At 41.5% G+C, this 20,822-nt stretch overlaps 1 protein-coding gene across 1 annotated transcript in view; it reads left to right on the plus strand.

The window, feature by feature from the left end:
• The first annotated feature begins 678 nt into the window (after window positions 1-678).
• The window catches only part of grnd (grindelwald), a 29,037-nt gene continuing 8,893 nt past the window's right edge, over window positions 679-20,822 (plus strand). Inside the window, exons 1-2 of the mRNA XM_019055213.2 lie at window positions 679-933; window positions 8,406-8,663. Of these exons, the coding sequence (XP_018910758.2) occupies window positions 8,438-8,663 (226 nt within the window). The 5' untranslated portion in view covers window positions 679-933; window positions 8,406-8,437. The remainder of the gene's footprint in view (window positions 934-8,405; window positions 8,664-20,822) is intronic.

Here is a 20,822-nt window from a genome sequence, read left to right on the forward strand (position 1 = left end):
ATTCTGAAAATTTTTAAGAATATATACAACTTCCCTAATAATTTCGCATTATATCGGAGGAAATTCGGCAACGCCTAAAGGTTCATACGGCGTTTTTCCTTAGGCCGGAATCACACGCTGAATGTGGGAGCTGAATGTGGCTTGAATATGGAAGTCATCGGCCCGATGCCTGAATTTTGCGTGTGTCGCGCAAAATTCAGCAACGATTTACAGCGACCATCGGATAATGTCGGATTTGTCTGAACTATTCGAATAGATTTGATACATATCTGGATGAAAATAACTCGAATTCGCGAAATTTCAGCTGTTGAGCGATGACTGTTGACTACCAAATTCAGCGTGTGATTCCGGCACTAGCGCGGCAGTACTCTGAACTTTCTCTGCATGCAAACGAGCACCAACCAAAACCAACATCTCGACTCCGATATCCCGGCGACTCGGCACCACCGCAGCCTCCCCCTCCTTCCCATTCCCACCTGGAGTCATCCTGGAACCAAGGCCAGCGCCAGAAGTCAACCGGGAACGACAGGAGGATACGCGGCAACGGCGCATAGCGATGTAATTCAACCTGCTGGAAGGTGTGCGCTGGTTGGCCCGGGGGGGGGGGGGGGGGCTGGCGGGATGGAGCCCCGCTATTGGTCGACGAGCCCAGGTAGCTTAGTCGCGACCGGGAGAATGCGGCCTCCGCGGTCGTTGTGTTAGTGTTGCCAGAAACCGTAACCGCGAATAGGTGGATACAGCCGTGAGCGGAGCCTGGCGCAGGTCGAGGTGCCGGATTAGCCACGTACCACGTTGCAGGAGTCTCCGGGTGTTCGTGCGGGATTTCGCGGTCAGGAAACCCGGCGTTTTCGGGCGTCGAGACGGGAAATCAGTGATGTGGTGATCGCGAAAATTAGGATTTTGGATACTCGATAACGACTGCCCGTAGAACAGGTGAGCGCTTTGTTTATGTTTACCTAGTCGCTTGTGTTTATTGGAGGGCTCATGGGTGGGGATGGTGATACTCGAGGAAGGATCTGTTTCACCGAGCGGATTTGAATTGTGATATGCTGAGATCGGCGGTGAAAAATCGTTTTCTTCGATTTTTGGAATTGAATTCATGAAAAAAACACTAGTGACTACAATGATATCATTTACGGCAACGATATGAGAATTTGGAGCAACTTTCACAAAACTGTTTGATTTTAATCGTTTTCCGATGTGAATCATTAGTCGATTCCGAATGGTGGATTCCCCTAACTCGATACGATTTTTCGACGATTTGCGCCGAAAAATTGATTTTTTTGAAATATTGATTCAATTCACCGATTCACTCCATGAATGTGAAAAAAAACAAACAAAAAAAAAAAACATGTTTCCACGGTCAAATTTTGCTTACTCCTGATAGCAAGAACGTAACCTTCACATCTCGAGTATATTTTGAATGTTTATAGATACCATAATTGATAGTAAAGCAGGTTTTTTACGTGATATTAAAGTTTTTTCACCTTTAAAATGCTGTGCAATCAACCGTGGTGTAAACTTTAGTTGTATATAATTTATATCTAATTCATGTATTTTTTATGTGAAAATATTCAGGATGTAAATCTTACAGTCTCTGCTTCTGCTACTAGAGATACGCAGTCGTTTTACAGACCCTCTTTGAATGTAGGGAGCCCACGTCCCACGCCCCCATGCCCGTGGGCATGGGGGCACCATTAATTCTGACAACCAGGAAAACACCATTTATTTGTATTATTATGCTACAAAACTTATAATTCTAATGCTATACAGAAGAGGAATTTGGCTTTTACTTCTATTTATTTTATTTTCTAATCATTTTGTTTTCTAAAAATTTCCCGCGATTTTAATTTTACCCTGCCACTCTCCTTTGCTCCGAAAAGAGAAGGTAGGTATAGCGCGAGGCTTTCAACTGATGTTCTCTTGAAAATTGTGGTAGGAGCGAGTGTTTTTGAACAACACAACTTTGAGACTGGTTTTTAATATCTTTCTGGAGATTACACTAATGAATTATGCTGGTGGTAGGGTACACTGTTATTAAACAGCGTGTGGGTAGTGAATCTCCTTACTTCTGGTTTACAATCAACTGCCCGCACTGAAAATATGGAAGAAATTATGAGAACATTTTGAAATTCTCTAGGTATTCGATTTTGAATTTTTGAGCGAAGGTGTGGAGCTATTTGCGATTGGAAGTTGATCATAGGCGAAATTGGTGGCACCATCATATCCTCATGATTATTTTCGTACTCATGATTATTTTACGTATATATTGTTGATTGAATCGAAAATCCTAGACTTTTGCAAGAACTATTTCAATCAATTCAGCGTTAATTGATCTGAATGTCTTTCGATTAAACTAGTCTCAATTTGAGGGTTGTTGAAGAGATCGCACTATCAAAAAATTGGAAATCCCGGATTTCCTATGCTGTGCGTTCACTAGAAACTATACCACCGACTAATAACTACATAAGACGTTGCAGAAATATATTTCATATCTTGTTTTATTTTTCTTTGAGAAAACCAAGCAACGATCTGCCTCGAAATTTTTCAAGTACATTACGCATCATCCCAGAGGAAATTCAAAGGAAGTTTCAAGGCGTCATTTGGTTTAGTTTTTTGCTTAAAACTAGAAAATGTATGAAAAAATCGGGCGACGTGAAACTCAGTTAGGCTGACTATGTATAAAACTGATTGACGGGGAGCGTCAGAATTTTTCGAACCTCAGTGTGCGACTAGTCGCCCGTTAGGACGTGCGATCGTTAATGAGAGCCGAAGTTGGATGGTAGATCTACCGTGCTCTGGAAGAGCGTCGTATGAACATTCGAGAGTTGTCAAATTTCCCCGATAAAACATGTATTTTTGATGAAATTCATGCATATTTCTCCCTAAATCTTTCACCTAGGTATTTTACATCAAAATACGTACAAAATTGTCTGAAAATTTCGGGTAATAATACGCACCATTTTCTCAGTAAAATTTCGATTTTTATCGAAGGAAATTTGGCAACGTCTGAAGACTCATACGGCGTTTTTCCTTAGCACGATAGGATGGTACTGCCGTGCTAAGGAAGAACGCCGTATGAACATTCGGGAGTTGCCAAGTTTCCCAAGAAAAAACCTGTATTTTTGACAAAATTCATACAAATTTTTCCTTGAAATTTTCAGATATTTTAGATTAAATTGTGTACAAAATTGTCTGACAATTTGAGAAAATAATGTTCACAATTTTCCCAGTAATTGCAGTTTTAAATGGAGAAAACTTGGCAGCGGCTGAAGACTCATACGGCGTTTTTCCTTAGCACGGTAGGATAGTAGGTGCGTGCGGGATCGAAGCAGAACACGAATCAACTCTCATTATTAATTTCTAAAAATTCGTGGCTCGGAATCGGAGAACAGGCACGCAGCACATTTGCGCGCTCTGTCCCTCATTAAGTAGCGGCAATACTGGAAATCTGAGAGCATTCAATTTTTTCGCCTGCCTGATGATTCCGAGTACGTTTCAGAAAGTGAGTGCTCGTGCGACATTCTGGATGAGAGGAATATCACGGGTTACGTGCAGTTTAAACTGAGGAAGGAGAATGGCGTGAATGCATTTAGAAATGGACGTACTGAGTAAATGAGATTTACATATGGCAAAAAGCAGTCAGCAATTTGCAAGCGGCTTGCGCATTGCCTGCTACACTATACATCGGCACACAGTGGAACGAGTTAATAGAAGAGATCGGACATGACAATTTTAGCTAAAATTTCAAAGTTTGATGTTTATTTCGTCACAAATTCAATTTCAAGGGGTGTTCCTGAAAGGAACTTTCAACCACTCGAGCCAACGAAGAAACCAATCGAGCTACTCTTAAACTTTCTTGATTCATATCTCCGATAATATAAGATTTCAAAGTTACCAAATGTTGTCCGACTTCTCCCATTCACCCGATATACTGTGCGGCACAATGAACGAGCTCAGCTCGGAGCGCCTTCATTTTCCCGCAACACTCCCCGCTTAACCACGCAGTCTTCTTAGTTGTCAATTTGGACTATATTCAACTCAGTAAGGATATTTTCTCTATTTTCTCTACCTACGTGCGAGTGAGTTAGCTGCTACCATGCATTCAAGAGGAAAAACTTCTATTTCAATCCGACGCATAATAATCAGTAACACCAGCTTTTTATTTCTAAACGCTCATGCTTTACATTCATCACAGATGTTTGTTAAAATTAAGATCGACTGGCAAATCATCGGAATACTTAAAAATATCGATAGTACACGCGAGTCAGCACCAAAAATCGTTGTTTTTAATGAACTGTGAAGGTACTAAAAAAGATAATTCGGGCCCAACGTGACATCCAAGCCTTACAAATCAACTGTATCACTCTCTTCTTTTTTTGAAAAAAAGGCGACCTGACAACATTATAATGTACACAATGATGAACCTGTTCCGCTTTGATGGGCGCAGGACCAGGTAAAAATGGGGATGTGTGTGGGGAGGGAGGAGAAGGGGAGGGGTAGGTGGTGGAGGGGGAGAGGGTTGACGCGGGTGTTTACGGTGGCTCGCGGGATTAGGAGAGACCAGTCCCGGGTCCTCAAACCGTTATGGAGGAGCGGATAGAAGTGCCAAGATTTGGAGCTGAAACTCGTAACAAATCAGGGGCTTGGAGGACAAGGCGCATAAGTGCAATTTTTGAAAAAATTGAGGTATCAATGATTTCAAGTAAAACCAATCTTAATGCATATGTTGTGAAAAATTCAATCCCAAATTCCGGTTTTTAAGCATCAAAAAGTCAGTTTGAACTCTCTTTTTGCCATAAGGATCCATGTAATTTTGAAACTTCGAACACGTATTTCTTGGAGTAGCAAAAACTGCACTTATGCGCCCTGTCCTCCGAGCCAATCAAATATTATAAGCTCATTTACTCATTCGATGATATCTGTTGCGGCTTCCACACGCGATCCCTGAAAAATCCATGATATTCATTCTGCATCTCTGTGAATCAGTGCTTCAACGTTGGCAACAACTTACGACTGGGGTGCGGACGTGTGTCAAAAGTGAATCCGAGAGGAAAGAGAGTGAGAAAGGGATAGTGGAGACTTGAAGAAAGAAGAAGTTACCAATTAGGATGGGAGAAGATCATTGTTTGGCGTAGTACTTAGAGCAGGCCACAGCCCGCGGTCGAGTACCATCCACACGGCTCCGAGGATGGCCGAGACGGGTTATGAGTCATCCGCAGGTTCAAAACACCGAAGAAGACCGCCCCGCAAGACGAGAACCGCCTCCTCTGTCTCGCGGCTTCCACGCTTCCAAAGTCGTCGCTCCGTTCTGCCGTGCGAAGGAGTGACGCCGTATGAACATTCGAATTTCGCCAAATTTCCCCGGATCGAATGTTCATTTCTGAGAAAAGTTACAAAAATTCCTTTTTGAATTTTTTTTTTTCAAAATTTTTAGATTAAATTGCGAATAAAATTCGTCGAAAAATCGGAAAAAATTATTCAGAAACTCCCTAGAAATTTCGTGTTTTATCGAAGGAAATATGGCAACGTCCAAAGGTTCATACGGCGTTTTTCTTATGTACGGCAGCGCGTTGACGTAAGGGCGTAACTTTAGTCCCACTGGAGCTCTGGTAAACATTAAATTATGCGGACGACAGGGCTCTCCTCCAACCGTAGGTGCGTCTTAACTTCAGCCAAGTGACGAATCTTCTTTAGCACTTCGTGTACCCGTTCGATGTAACATGAACTGAGCAGTCAGCTTCGAGATCAAATTCTCAAAATTCATAATGCACCATAATTCACACCAATTTTTTACGCGGTGTAATATGCATAAAAATTGAGTCAATCTCTGATAAAGCAACTATTTAGACGCGTAGGAAGCGTTTTTGCCTATGCGACAAAATGAAGGCAAATCATTTTCTGTTGCTCACATGGCATCTAACGGTTTCGAGCGCCGTTTATTGACTTCATTTTGTGGAATAGGCAAAAAGTATATCTTTATCTTCCTAAAAGTCGCGTCACCAGGAATTGGCACTTGTTTCTTTCAAGTCATTCGAAGCCTCAGGTTCGACGACCGAAAAATCCTCACGAGACGCATCCAACATCGTGCATCAATCAAGAGTATCTTGACGGTACGATACCAATACTACTTGGATCAAGATAGGCAGAAAGGAACCAAGCCACGTCAGCCGCCCTGGTAAAAATTGGCAGTAGAATCTGTGTTCCAAAATACCATAGACCTACGGCCGGCTGTAAGATTTCCAATAGCTTCTATATCCGGCTACACAATTTCTTATAGCTTTTTATAGCCGAATTAAGCAACTCATAGTCAGGCGATAAAGTGTATGCTAAACGCCACTAATTACGGATGTTAGGACTTAGTGAGTTTTTGGACCACTGCTCTCATTTTCGGCCGTAGTATCTTGATTTATTTTGCGAGAAAAGCTCCGTACTTTTGATGGATGCCTGCCATTCCTAATATATTAGAGCGCCTTCAGTTTTGTATGATACTGTGCAATACCTCTGGTGTGAAATAGTTGCTCTAAGCGCCGTGGCACGCTGCGGTGCGGCAGGCGGGCAGCCAGCGCGAAACGCGCATTGGCGCCTACAAACTAGTGATGGCGATTCTTGGATCGATCTTTCAAAAGATCGATTCTCTGAGACCAAAAGATCGATAAGATCGAATCGATTCTTTCCCGCCGATCTTTCGCGTGGATCGATTCTTTCAACCTAGAATCGGATCGAAAGAATCGGTTTCTATCATTTCTAACTTTTGGTTTCTTTTCTCCTAGAACCTATCAACTTGATTGAAAATGAGGACAAACATTTTTTCTGAGAGCTTATCGCACATAATCCTGCTCAATTTCCTTCCTATGAGTCCCGATCTTCTCCGATTCTTTTCAGCTCTTTTTGATTATACACAAAAGATCGGATCGAATCGGATCGGATCGGTTCGGGAACGATCTTATGTCACGTGACGATTCGTGTAGATCGGATCGGAAAAGATCGGATCGGGAAGATCGGATCGGGAAGATCGGATCGTCACATCACGATTCCATCAGAGAAAATGAAAATACTAGATAGGATCGATTTCAATCAAAAATCTCCACACACTGATTACTATTCTGTGATCAACTATTATCAGACAAATGATTTATATTCATCCATATTATACGTTTACAAATCCACTCCACGATGCTCACGATGCACTAAAAGATCGTCACGTGACGATCTTGAATCGATTCAGAATCGTCACATGACAAATTTAAACATATGTTATTGGCTCATTTTGAAAGTTCAGATCGGCGGGAAAGATCGGATCGTTGGATCGATCTTTTGAAAGATCGATTCTTTTGACCCGATCTTTGAATCGGATCGATTCTCCCTAGCCGATTCAGATCGATCCAGGAGAATCGATTCTCAGTCGAAGAATCGCCATCACTACTACAAACCTAACAGGGATACTTCACGCATTGCGCAATGCGTGAAGTATCCCTGTTAGGTTTGTAGGCGCCAGTGCTTCGCCGCTCCGCTTTGTGTTAGGCTCTAATATTTAATCTGGCGGAGCCAGCGTTATTCAACTCATGATTTTGAAATGTTTGCACATCCTGTACGGATTATTCTCGTTTTAATTGATGAAAAAAAAATATGTATTAAAGGAAAATATAACGTGTGTTTTGTAAATATTAAGGTGGTTCCGTATCAAACTTAATGATTTCCAAAGCACACGAATTTCTACACAATTTCTTATGGCCTTTTATAATCGATGGCGAAAAAGCAACAGCCAGGCGATAAAGTGTAAAGCCCGGCGACAGGAACTATAGCTTGTCTGCTTAATTTTTTATCGCTTCGTATAGCCCGGCCGTAAGATTTTCTCCGCATTCTACAGCCAGCTATATGATTTTCTGGAGCCTTCTTTAGCCGGCTATGAGAATTCCTATGGTATTTTGAAACGCAGCTCTTATCGCCAATTTTTATTAGAGCGTTGCTTAATGGACGTATTTCTATCAAACGGAGCTATGTGCATTAAGACATGAGCCCTGAGACCCATAAGAATACACGCATAACAGAGCTCACGTCACAATGCACATAATTCCGTTTGATAGAAATACATCCAAATTTATTTGGGCATTTTAATTTTCTACATGAAAACGGTTTTGCAGATTTTTGTGCAAATTTCAGTGAATTTTCTGCATATTACGAAGAAAATTCCGTAAAATGTTCAAAGGTACTCGCACAATCGCTCTCTTGTAAAAAATTACATTTTCCAGTTAAATTTGGCAATCCCTGGTGATGGTTTGGTTCCTTTCTGCTTAATGCGGTTCACTTAAGGCCAAAATCACTCATTTTCCGCTAACTAACGTGTAACCTCATTATCAATGCCGCAATTTTTCAACCTCTGGTTCAATTATTATGCGTTTCAGATAATTTCTTTGGAAGCAGAGAATGTAGTAGGATGCGGCGTTTGGGGCTCTCTCTTACGGTGGCGATGACCAGCCTGGCCACCCACGTGACCTCCTCCTTGGCAGGGCTCACCCTTGAGCGGCGGTGCGGCGAGGACAAGCTCGTTTGCCCCAAGTACAACTACTGCTCCCAAAACGAATTCTGCAGCCCGTGCCAGAAAATCTGTGATAAAAATGATAACAACTATTCGCCAACTCTCTGTGAAACTCAGTGCCAAGGTAAGGAACGTCTTATTTCAACCCCCCAAATCTTCCCCCTCATCCTCCATAAATATGCATAATTATTGAGTCGAGCTCAGAGCAACTATTTCGACGCGTAGGAAGTGTTTTTGCCTATGCGACAAAATGAAGGCAATTAACTCTCAGTTCTGGCAATGACTGTCGAGAATCACTTGGTCAAAGCGCTGAAGAAAAAAAAACTGCTGAAACTAAAAAACCTACGAAGGTTCAAACCCTCTTCCCGTCATATTTTACGTTATCAGTTCAATAGAGATTCTATAATGTAGGTTTTTCAGGAGTTTTTTAAGTTGCTCGTATTCGCTGTTTTGAACATTTTTAGTGGAGAACAACTACTGTATGTCTTTTAAACGCTTTATTCGCATCTCTTTAAACTCTGTAATTTTTCTATACAAAATACCTTAAAATCCGTTTCCTCCGTTAATTTTTAATAGGAGGTTTTAATTTTTACATTTTTTTTCTTTAAAAAAGAAATTTACACTTTTCTGAAAGTTTTTCTGTAACAATTCTTGCCATTAAAGCTCCTGGGATCTAACAAACCATAAATCGCTCGTCAAAGTTTCCACTATGCAGTTTCTTCGTCAAATTGATTGTTTTCAGAGGGAAATAATCAGCATTTTCTTTTTAATTTCTGTTTTCTCATCCTACACGTTTGTTTCGATTCTTTTTCATCGCCTCAATTTTTAACTCGATATGATGATTCACCGACATTGATTGCAACATTCCCTCACGGTCAAAGCAAGGCATGAACTGAGGAGGGTCATTTTCTTCCCCACACAAGTACACACCATCCCTCACCCTCCATGCTCAATTTGTTTGACCTCCTCGCGATTTGATCGTTAGGGATTGCGAGCAACGTAGTCAACTAGCAACAAAAAAATTACTGCTCTTCTACGAATCATAAATCCGGCCCTTAATTTACGCAGTCCGACAAACCACCCCTCAGTCACCGTAGTCAAATTTTGTCGATCGAACCACTTATTTCCACAGCAATTCAATTGGAAACATGAAAATTCCCTTCAAATCCGGCAGCTGCAGTTTTAATAGTACTCATTACCAAGGCGACCGACAAACACACCTGCGGACTCGCAGAGAATCTGAATCGATATCTAAACGCCTGGAAAGGCTCACGAATGGTCGGTCACGCTCGGAACGCGACGAAAGGCTCAACTTCGTTATCAGTGCACTCGATCGCTCGTGATTCTTACGTGAGCCCCCCGCGTGACGTCAGTCGGACGAAACTTACAGCCGTGTGTCGGAATTACGAGCGTACCTCACGTTGGACCCTCAAGACGTGGCATTACTTATTCATAGTGAGGTTATCCGTTGTGAAAGTATGACTCAGACCTTGAGGGGGGCACCGGAGGGGAAGGAGGGGTACCAGAGGTGAGGGGGGGGGCACTGCACGGGGCGCTTACCCTTTCGTCTCGACGAGTTACGGCGGGAATAAAAATTCACGAGACACAGGACAGGTGGCCGAATGCTTCCACCGGAATTTAAGAGGGTGCATGGTCGTTGGTCAAGTAGTCCCATTAGGACGTTAAGATCGTTGCTGATTGAAGAAGTTCCTCTCCTCATCCGAAAATCAGATATGATTTTTTTTTTTTTTTTATATATTTAAAAAAAAGGGTTCCTCGACCATTGTTTGATTTTAAGTAGAAGACCTTTTTGTCCTACCGTAATGACCGTTTCAGAAGGATTGCGTCGAAGATCTTCTCAGAGTGACTTTCCATGCCACAACAAATGATGTTTTTATTAGTAATTATAACACAAAGTCCTTATTATGAAAATCGTTGTGCGCATTTCCACAAAGAACGGGAAAAAAATGTGAAGTCGTGTAAGCTGCGCGGGCCGGTTGAATTCAGAGGCACCAAAAAGTGACTTCTTTCTTGAAAACGACTACGTTGACAGCATGTTGAGATCATATTTTTACCATACCATCATGATCCGTTTCGGACCAGGTGTCAATAGGTCGTTACTATGGTATCAACTTGGTGAAGAGACCACTATGAACCTGGTGTGTTACCATGTTGGTCTCATCGTGGTAACGTACTCAACATGGTACCGCATTGGTAACATGTTGGTGCCAACATGGCACTGAGTGCACCAACTTAGTCACTTGTAGTACGAGCCCTTCTCGGGCGGGTACCCGAACACGTTGATTCACAAATGATCCCCCGTACTTACAGTCCCACTCCTCAACAGCGCAACACAGAATATATTCTTCTTCTTATAAAATTAGGTTAAACAAGACCTGTATCGTCGTTTCAAATAGGCTTAGGGCGTTTCCTTGATGAAATTTGAATAAAATACGGGACGTAGGTCATGTCTCTCAAACGGAGGAAGAGAGACTAAGGACAGCGCACAAAAGGAGCGAGTCAGTGGGAGAAACCGAACCACTCGTGTAAACTTTGAAAGCTGAAACGCGTAAGTTTTAAAGCGGTTCCATTAATTAATTCGTAAATTTTCTTAAAGAGACGACCATTGAAATTTTTATTGTCACCAAGTAAATGTTAAATTTTCCAGTTTTAGAGGGAAAAAAATCACTTTTGATCCCTCCAGAAGGGTCGATCCACTGTGCGACGCGCGGTGCGGCGGCGCGCGGCGTCTGGTTCTGGCCAACGGCGTCTGATGGTGGGCGTCATGACAACTGAACAACGTGACGCTTAGATCAGAACTCACACGCCCATTCTGCCGTGTTAAATAGAAACGCCGTATGATTATCCGGACATTGCAAAATTTCCTTCTAAATTTGTCAGATATTTCAGATTAAAAGTGCAAGGGAAATTCTTTAAAAAATTACTCAAAACATAATAGCCTCCATTCATAGTATCCCTGAAAATTCATTTTTCATCGAAGAAACTTGGCAACAATGGAGGGCACATATGGTGTTCTTCTTTAGCACGGGAACTTAAACACTGAACAGGGGTGAGGCTAGTTATTTTAAGCGTTTGCTGTTGTTAAAACTGCAAAAACGCGTATCCCGTTTACAGTTTTTCGAGATCTCATTGACTTTCAATATTAGCCTGATAAGGACTGATGAATGTCGGGGCGAGTACAAATACCTACTGAAACTCTTTGCTCATCAGTCATCATTAGGCGAATTTGAGCGTTGTTTCTAAAAAATCACTTTCACAAGGGGAGGATAGTAGTGCGACGAGGTTTCTAAAATATGCTGTCTTCGTAGGTAAACGGGGTTTTAGTGTTTAAGAGTTTCGTGCCTGTATAGGTATGTTACAGCAAAAAGATCGCTTATGTACTGCGCATGTTACAGCTGAATTTTACCGTCCAAAGCGATCAGGCATGGGCAAAACTCGTAAAGACCTCCTGATTGCCAAGCGACTGATAAAAGAGTTCCAGCCGCTGATAGTGGGCGACAAATGGGAGAAAATAATGGCATTTGTCGCCAGACAATTATATAGCGACAATAAAGAAGGTTGTGCATTCAATTTACGCGATATTGCCGCTCATGGCAAATTTTGAAAGAAGGAAGTGCTTTCGTCTGATTAGCGGAAACTGTATGGGTTGGCACCAATGGACCGGTGAGCCGCAGCCGCACTAAACGGTTTTGTTGCCGGAGTTAAGAAAACTGAGTGAGTTTTAAAGGAACTATATTCGGTAGTTCTAGGCCCAGCATGTTTTCGTCAATGGTAGAAATTGAGCTTTGTTCCTGATTTTTGCCTACGCGTGTGCACCGTGCGGTCTGTTGTTACCTGTCACATCTCATAGCTTGCTTTCGTATGAATGAAGCTTTGTCATGTAAATCAGATTAATAAATTAAGCAGGCAGTCCTAGGCAAAACTTTGCAGGAGTCACGTTGGACCCTCTGACCAGAAGTGGATCCAGCAATTTGGCAACACCGGGTTCCCTCCATTTTAACCTATGTTAAATAATCGATTCTTTTCGAAGCACCTAGCCTCTCCAGGAATCAATAACATTTCCATAGACAGAGACAGAGACATTTTTAATTGGAGAAAAACAATGTTTCCAATTTTCTGGATCCACCGACGCTTCTGACAGGGCCCGGATGACCACTGACTAGGGGGCAAAACATTGAATTTAAAATCGTGAAAAATCATTTACTCCTCTTTCATTAGTGGGTTTAAAAAGATGTTCGCCGTAAGTTTAATGCAGCACAATTTCAAAGAATCTAATGCTACTCTAATGAATAAGGTCAACGGGAACCCTAACATCCCTTGCGTTTAAGTCTCCAAGAAATCCATCCGCAGGTCAGTGTTGCGATTCGCGCGAGTTGACAAGTTTTTTCCCCTCCACCACACGCATTAGAAACAACGTATGTTAGTTGAGGAGGCCTTTCTTATCAAGGAATCGATATTTAGAATAGCTTTAAAAGGAAGAAAAACAAATGCCACCAACTCGCGAGAACCAATTCTGGCCTAGGATATAGAAAAAAACTCCTGTACGGAAGACCAACTTTTCCTTGCGTACACCGATGAATTTCTAGCGCCTTTATAACGCTCCGTATAACGCGGCGCAAGGCCTATCGTAAATCCTTAGCGTTGTCTTGTATAGCTCCTCGGATCATTTGACTCAACTCGATAAAAACCGTTTTCCTAAAAAAATTGCCTCCGGGTCCTAGGACCCCTTTTTCGATTGACAGCCACGTTGCTAGTGGGATGCTGCCGATCTTATCTTGCATATTAATTTTTCCGACTGCGAATTAGACGTATTTATGCTAAAACGAACTACGTTACACACAAACCCTATGCACATAGTTCCTTTTAGCATAAATACGTCTAATTGCGAATCGACTAACGTGTAAATAACAAATTCTAGTCAGGCCTCGCAAGACGGAAGCCGAGATAAATCAGTCACATCGCGTGTATTTCCAACGGAGAATGACGCAATGCTGGTTTGTCTTCGACTGACCTTGATTGAGTTAACAGAGCCCGTAGGGAGAGAGCAAGGCTAGAAAACTACACTTTTTCAAAGACCCAGTTTGCCGACATAATGTGTCCTTTGCGCAGGTCATAGACACAGAATCTGGTTTTAATAACTAAACCCCTTAAGTTAGTAGAAAAGAATAGAAACTGCTCTATTGTAATATATTGTATATTATAATATATAATTAATATTTGTATATATACTGCCGTGCTAAGGAAAAATGGCGTATGAACCTTCGCCGGTTGCCAAATTTCCTTTCATTGAATACGAATTTTCGGGAAAATTCGTGAATATTCTCCGTTCAATTTTTCAGAGAATATTCTTCAAATTGGATCTATATCATCTGAAAATTTTAAGTATAAATAATCATACCTCTGCTCAAAAATAAACATTTTATTGGAGAGAATTTGGCAAACTCTCGAATGTTCGTACGGCGTTTTCCCTTCGCACGGTAGTATAGCCCATTGAAAACCCCGGTGAATTTTCGGGTGGTGTTTTCGGTGTATCCCGAACAGCCATGCCTCCGTTAATATTAGACTTGGTGTTTGTTTTGTTGTTTACTTGATCTTGGTGTTTCGATAGATTTTTTTTCGCTAATCTATAAATTCCAGTCATCACAACATGTTTCAGTGGTTAATAAATTCGCACCCACTCGTTCCGCTCCGAGGTTAGAAGCTCCACCCAATTGGAGGCCTCTAAACTCACGTGACTACTTAACCAAAAGGCAGGATATGGTCCTCACGTAAAAGGGAATAAAAAAATGGAAGTAACAAAAAATTCAATCGCAGAGAGGATCGGTCTACCATATATCTAAGAAATTTTCCGATAAAATCCGGCGTGAATGAATCGTAAAATAAATTGCTAAAAAGAAACAGTCACGAAAAGGTAAAGAGGGCTAGAAAAACTCATTAGACAGACCAGCATACTCATCCCTTAGGTACTAAAACAATCGATTAAACTTTGTTGATCTTAATGGTAAGTGGATTTGGATGTTATATAACCCTCGTTGTTGTGCAGATGCAAAAATCGTCACGAGAGGCCTGATGCGTGGACCGCATAGTTTCGAGAATCATCGCGCCAAAAAGCTTGCGTCTATCTCGAAACAGCAACGCGGGCTCACGTCTTCTCGACATCCTGTTCGATAAATAAAAACGCACCTATTCACGTCATAACCCAGATCTGAAACGAGTCGTCAAAGGCTGTTGCCAAATTTCGGAGCAAAGTTTTTTTGCAAGTTTTTTTGTCCACAACTTTATGTGGAAAGCCTTAATCAACCTTTTTACGGCTTTGAGATTGGAAAGCACAGTCTCGTCCGTGACGCGCGATCCAGTGGCGTGGCGTGAATTGCGATTTATCGATTTTTATGCCATTTAAACCTATGGTAAAGAATCGATTATTAAGGTGTTCGCTGCGAACACTCAGTTTATCGATCCTTTTCCATTGGTTTAAATGGCATAACAATCGATATATCGCAAAGCACGCCACGCCACTGGCGCGATCAGTGCGTTTGAATGAAGGTGGTCGCATCCCGAGTTCAGCCGTCAATTTAGCGACTGGTAACGCGCAGAGAGGTTAGAGAAAAAATAAGAGATGGTATGGCATTTCAGGAATCTTGGATCTCGTTAATGACGTGACGTAAGTGGGGGCAAATATTTTTGTCGTCGACTTTTTCGAAAATGGCAATTAATGAATTATATTCATCAAAGTGTCTTAAATTATTTTTTGTATTGAATTACACAAAAATAACGAATTACCCCGGTTTGTTTCTCATACTTCAAATTTCATGTTTCGCAGGAATATTGACGCCATATTGTACCCACCTACGTCACGGTGTAAACAAAGAAGAAACTACCTCTATCTTTTTTTCTCCGTGTGCGTAGAGGGTTCATGCTTTGCCTTGCGATCCAGTGTACCCGATGCCGCGCGTGACGTAAAAAGGGCACGAAATGCGAACTCCTATCGTGGCTCCTCTGACGTGAGAGCGTACCTTGATTCACACGTGAGCCCTGTTCTCGGTATATTTCTATGCTTTTCGGGTCTCATGTGGAAATTAAGATACGCCCTTATACGTCAGAGGGGCGACGCTGTATGTATACGCGCATTGATGCGCGCGTCATACCCCATAGGATCGTATTTTGACACCCGCACATTACACAATTGTAAAAAATGATAAGGTCCGTCCGAGCCATCAAAGTGTCGAGTTCCTACTTTTAATGATAACCAAAATACTGCCGTTTTCCACGAATTTCATCATTGACGTCATCAACCGTGATAGCCGCATGGTCTCCTAAGCCTCTGGCTCATTGATCAGCGATCTAGGTGATCCACATATTATCACTGGTTTCTTCAAGTACATTGCAGACCTATTCTTCTGCTGCATGAACATGTGGACGCTGCCAATTTTCCCGTAAAATAGGATTTTTCTTGAAAACTTGTTATTTTTTTCTTTAAGTTTCTCAGGGAATTCTCAGCAAAATCTCTCCACTTCTCTGAAAGTTTCGAGGAAGAATATTCTTAACTTTTCTCGAAATATAAATATTTTGTCGGTAGAGATGAAGCAACCTTCGGATACTCATGCGATGTTTCTCCTAAGCACGACCGTATTATAGGGTATTCGGCTCTTGATTCTGCCTTTTCAAATCGATCTAGTTTTTGAAAGGCAGAAACAATAACACATGACGAGAATCGAGCAAAAGTTTGCAAGTAGTTTAACAGGGGAAACATTTTGCTAAACCACACACTGATCATTTGCTGAACGTAGAATTATCAACCTTACCAAAAATATTCAAGGGCCAATAAAGCTGCTAACGAGTGGCTTATGGCGTGTTTTGCGATATATCAATTGATCTATACCATTTAAAAACAGATGGAAAAGAATCGATGATCAGGGTGTTCGCAACGAATACCTTAATAATCGATTCTTTACCACAACTTCAAATGGGGAAATATCAATAATCGATCCTTGCTGATAACCTGTTTTTCGCGGTTCTAACTTAATGCGACTTACCGGAACGCATTTAACAGGAAGGAACCAAGCCACATCAGCTATTGCCAAATTTAACTGGGCAATTTAATATTTTTACGCGAGAACGTTCATGCGGGCTGAAAAAGATTTTCCTCGGCCCTAATCCCTGAAAATTGGAAAAACCTGGAGCATGGAGATCCCACGATGTCTACGGACACTAAAAATTGTCTAAAGTTGGCTAAATGTGCTAGAAACGAAGTCATTAGACCAGCAAGAAAAAAAAAGAAAAAAAAACAGTTTGTGCGGATTCCTTTGACAATTTTAAGGAATTTGCTTCGTTATATGGAGAAAATTCAATAAATTTGCACGAAAATCCGCGCAACCGTTTTCAGGTAAAAATTAAATCGCCCAATTAGTGGCTTGGTTCCTTTCTGTCTAAAGCGGTCCTGTTAGTGCGTTTCTGTTAGGTAACCTGGTTCTATTTGACAACGTGGCTAAAGAGCACGATTTTGACCCGGAGGTGATGGCGCTCCTTGCCGACTCGGGTGGACGGCCTTCGGATGTCACTCGAAACAAACAGATAAACATTGGTTCGAATCTATTTATAAGGTGCCTTTGGATTCACGAGCTCAAATGCGATTAACACTGCGTATAGAGACTGGAGATTTGAGCGCGAGGTGCAAAAATCAGCGCACTGTGCCTCTTGGCCGCTCCCAATCCCAACATGGGATTTTGCGTCGAGGAGACGCATGAGCCACGTCATCAACGAAAGTTCGGTTCGGTGGCTTGCGCGGCATGAGAGCTTAGGGGCGCCGGACCAGGGCCCCGCCCATCGGCAGACACCCGCGACGTCGTGTGTCGCGTCGTCGCACAATGGTTCGAGTTAATAGGAGAGGTCGGACAAAATTCGGAAACTTTAAACACGTATAACTTCGTTTATACAAAACTTTGAGGTTCTGAGAGTGGTTCCATTGGTATCTTCGTGAAATTTTCTTCCAAAACCACCTCTTAAAACGTATTGTGTGGCGAAATAATCATCAAAATTTGCAGTTTTAGTCAAAAATGTCAAGTCCGACCTCCCTGATTGACTCGATCCACTGTGCGTCGCTTCGCGGAGGATGGAGCGAATCAGTTTCTCAACTGATGTCAAATCGTCGTATAAAACTACCGTGCTGAAAAATAACGTTGTATGATCTTTCGAGTGTTGCCAAATTTCCTTTGTTACAATACAAATGTTTTGGGAGTCTATGTAAATACCCCCCCCCCCCCCAATTTTTCGAGGAACCCATTCGCAATTTGATTCAGGTCTTGGAAAATTTCAAGTTAAAATATCTATTCATAAGTAGCTTTAAATGAAAAAATGAAAAAGATGCTTTTTTTCGCGTGCAGGCGTCGGTATTTGAATTCATTCACGGCAGGCGTAACAAGATAACTATTCGACCACGGGTGTAGGCATATTGCCGCTAGCCGGATTGAAGGCGCATCACCCTGGGAAGGTAACTCCAGCGAGTTCCCATCCCTGCCACGCGCGACGCCGAAGTCGCCGCAAATCTAGGACTACGCTTCATGATTCTCGAATTTTTCCCCGGTTTTCACAATAATTAAAGGAAAATATCACAACAGTTCAGAGACTCGTACGATGTTTAATTTCTTCCAGATTTAAAAAAAAAAAAAAAAGATTAGAGACAACAAAAATATCGCTTATGTTTCTATCTCACGATGTTTTGAAGGCGGTTGGCGCATGGCGCAGCCGCTAAATTCAACCACCAGCTTGCTTGGGGGGTTTTATCACTGTAGAAATTACTTCTTACTGTGCGCGCACTGCACTCTATGAACGTCTCCAACGTCAGCCAAGCGTTGTCCTGAGCTGCAATTTTTAACGTTGACGTCAGCGATGGTCATCAATGACAAGCCAACACCGCGAGTTTTAATGGCCGAGATACTGGTACTCTCATTAATATGCGGCTTACCACAGATATTCTTGTGCTTTCCATAATTGCCAGATCGCGCAGAAGTACATTTTCAATGCACGCATTCAGCGAGGATTTGCGGTTCGTTAGGTTTTATTGTATACAATTTCGCGAGAAGCCTGAACATTTAATCTGTCATTCAAAAATTGTCAAAATCCAATGAGAGAACTATGATTCTTTAAGTACTGAATCCGTCGAGGATTCTCGTGGAAAGATCAAACTTAGAATAGTTTTATCTCGAAGAGAATCCTTTGCAGATTGATGCCGTTCTGAGTATTTCTATCCCTACACACGGTGATTTGGGAAGAAAGAAATTATGTTAAGACTCTGTTCTTAGGGTCAAAATAAGATTTTTCCCCTGTGATATAGCAGCTCCAAAGCAGCTTTCCTACCCCGAAGGTACGACCCTCAAGTTTAAGAAAATTAATGAGTTTCATTCATTAACATTGTAACAGCGTTTGTGAATCAAGGTGTATGCGAACCGCTACCCGGAGGTGATTTAAGGCAGTCAGTTTACTTTTGATTTCAAAAAAGGAAAACTCACACATTTTTAGACTCTAATAAAACATTTTTTGGAATTTCTTAGCTTTGTTTTCCCCACGAAATGGTGTGGATCCAGCACTATTTCTCCACCTTGTTACGTACTAGGCCATTTTTTAGTGTTCTTTTTTTCTTGCATGCTTATAGAAATAGTTTATTTCCTTGAATTTAAGAGGATAGGCGCAAGTACGAGTTTAAGTGGTTTATGGAAAACTCTCATACTTCAAAAAAGTCTATTTTGGCTAAAACAGTGAATTTTGGCATGATTGTACTTTATTTCAGCCACGCCTATAATTTTGCTAAGTATTAGAGAAATTTGTCGACCGGGCTTCAGTGTTTAAGCCAGTTGCGTGCTTAGTCCGCGAAGTTGGCATGCTTTGCAAGCTAGAAAAGTTCAGTCTTCCTGCGAGTCGTGATTCATAAACCGCCTTGTCACATTTTAGAGAAAGACACCATACTGTTCATACCAAGACAAGATGCTTAGTCCTTCTCATGTTCCAAAGTTTCGATTAAGGACTTAACAATCCAAAGGTAGGAGGAGACACCTTCCCCAGTGGCGAGGCGCGAATGGTCTATTCTCGATATTTCTCTTTTAAAGCTATGGTAAAGAATCAATTATTAAGGTAGTCGTTGCCAACATTTTGTTTATCGATCTTCCTCCATAGGTTTAAATGGTAGATCAATCGATATATCGCAAAGCACGCCACACCACTAAACTTCACAAGGATGAACCTCAGTTCAGACTCCTCTTTTTTGTCTGTAACATCATACGAGTATGGATTTCGCTCAAATTCATCTTATGATGTTTCACCGCATAAGATTCAAATTCGATAAATGAGCGGAATTGGTCTTAGACCGAAGATACTTCGTTATGAGAAAAATCTAAGCATGAGCATGTTAAAGGAGTATTTTCATGTATTTTTTGCTGAAAAATAAAAAAATGACTAAAGTTTTTTCCCCCGGCACGAATATTTTTCCGAAATTTTCCTCTACGCGATGGAGGAAAACTGATGTCACATTCAGCCATTTCACCAAAAATTCATCAGAATTGATGAAGTATGAGATATTTGCCTCTCAGTGACTAAAGAGCCATATGGTAGTTTTTGAAACACTGGAGAGTTTTCTGTCAAAGTATCAATTTTTTTTAATTCAGTTCTATTGTGGGGGTATGAATCAACAGTGCCTATATGACCTTAGGGCTCTGGACTACAGGATGCAGTTCGACAAAAATGTACATATCGAAAGCTTTGCCTCCGTGGCAAGTAAGTCCAAGTAAGATCCATAGGCAGATCTAGCAATTTGGCAACAACGGACTTCCTCCATTTGACCCTATGTTAAATAATCGATTCCTGTTGGAGCACCTGGCCCCTCCGGGAATCGATACATTTCCATACGTTTAAATACAGAAAAACAATGTTGCCAAAACAATTTGCTAGATCCGCCAATGGTAAGATCCCTTTTTCCGGCGACGATCACATTTTAACATAAAAATAATAATGGTCTATTTTCAAGTGCCGAGAAGAAAATTTAAAATATCCGATATTAATTACGATTATTAAAATAAATATGAAGTATAGTCAGCCTGAAACATACGTATGCGATGAATTTGATAATTTCAGAAAGTAAGTCGAAACCGCTTATTTTTAACCCTGACTCAATATAAACCAAATCATGTTTCACCCAACGTGGGCACGTACCGCTCAATGTGACGAACCACTAGGGGTGGCCGGGCATAAGATTTTTGACTGAAATCGCAAATTT

The sequence above is a fragment of the Bemisia tabaci genome, chromosome 2 (genome assembly GCF_918797505.1).
Source record: "Bemisia tabaci chromosome 2, PGI_BMITA_v3".
Classification (NCBI taxonomy): Eukaryota; Metazoa; Arthropoda; class Insecta; order Hemiptera; family Aleyrodidae; genus Bemisia; species Bemisia tabaci.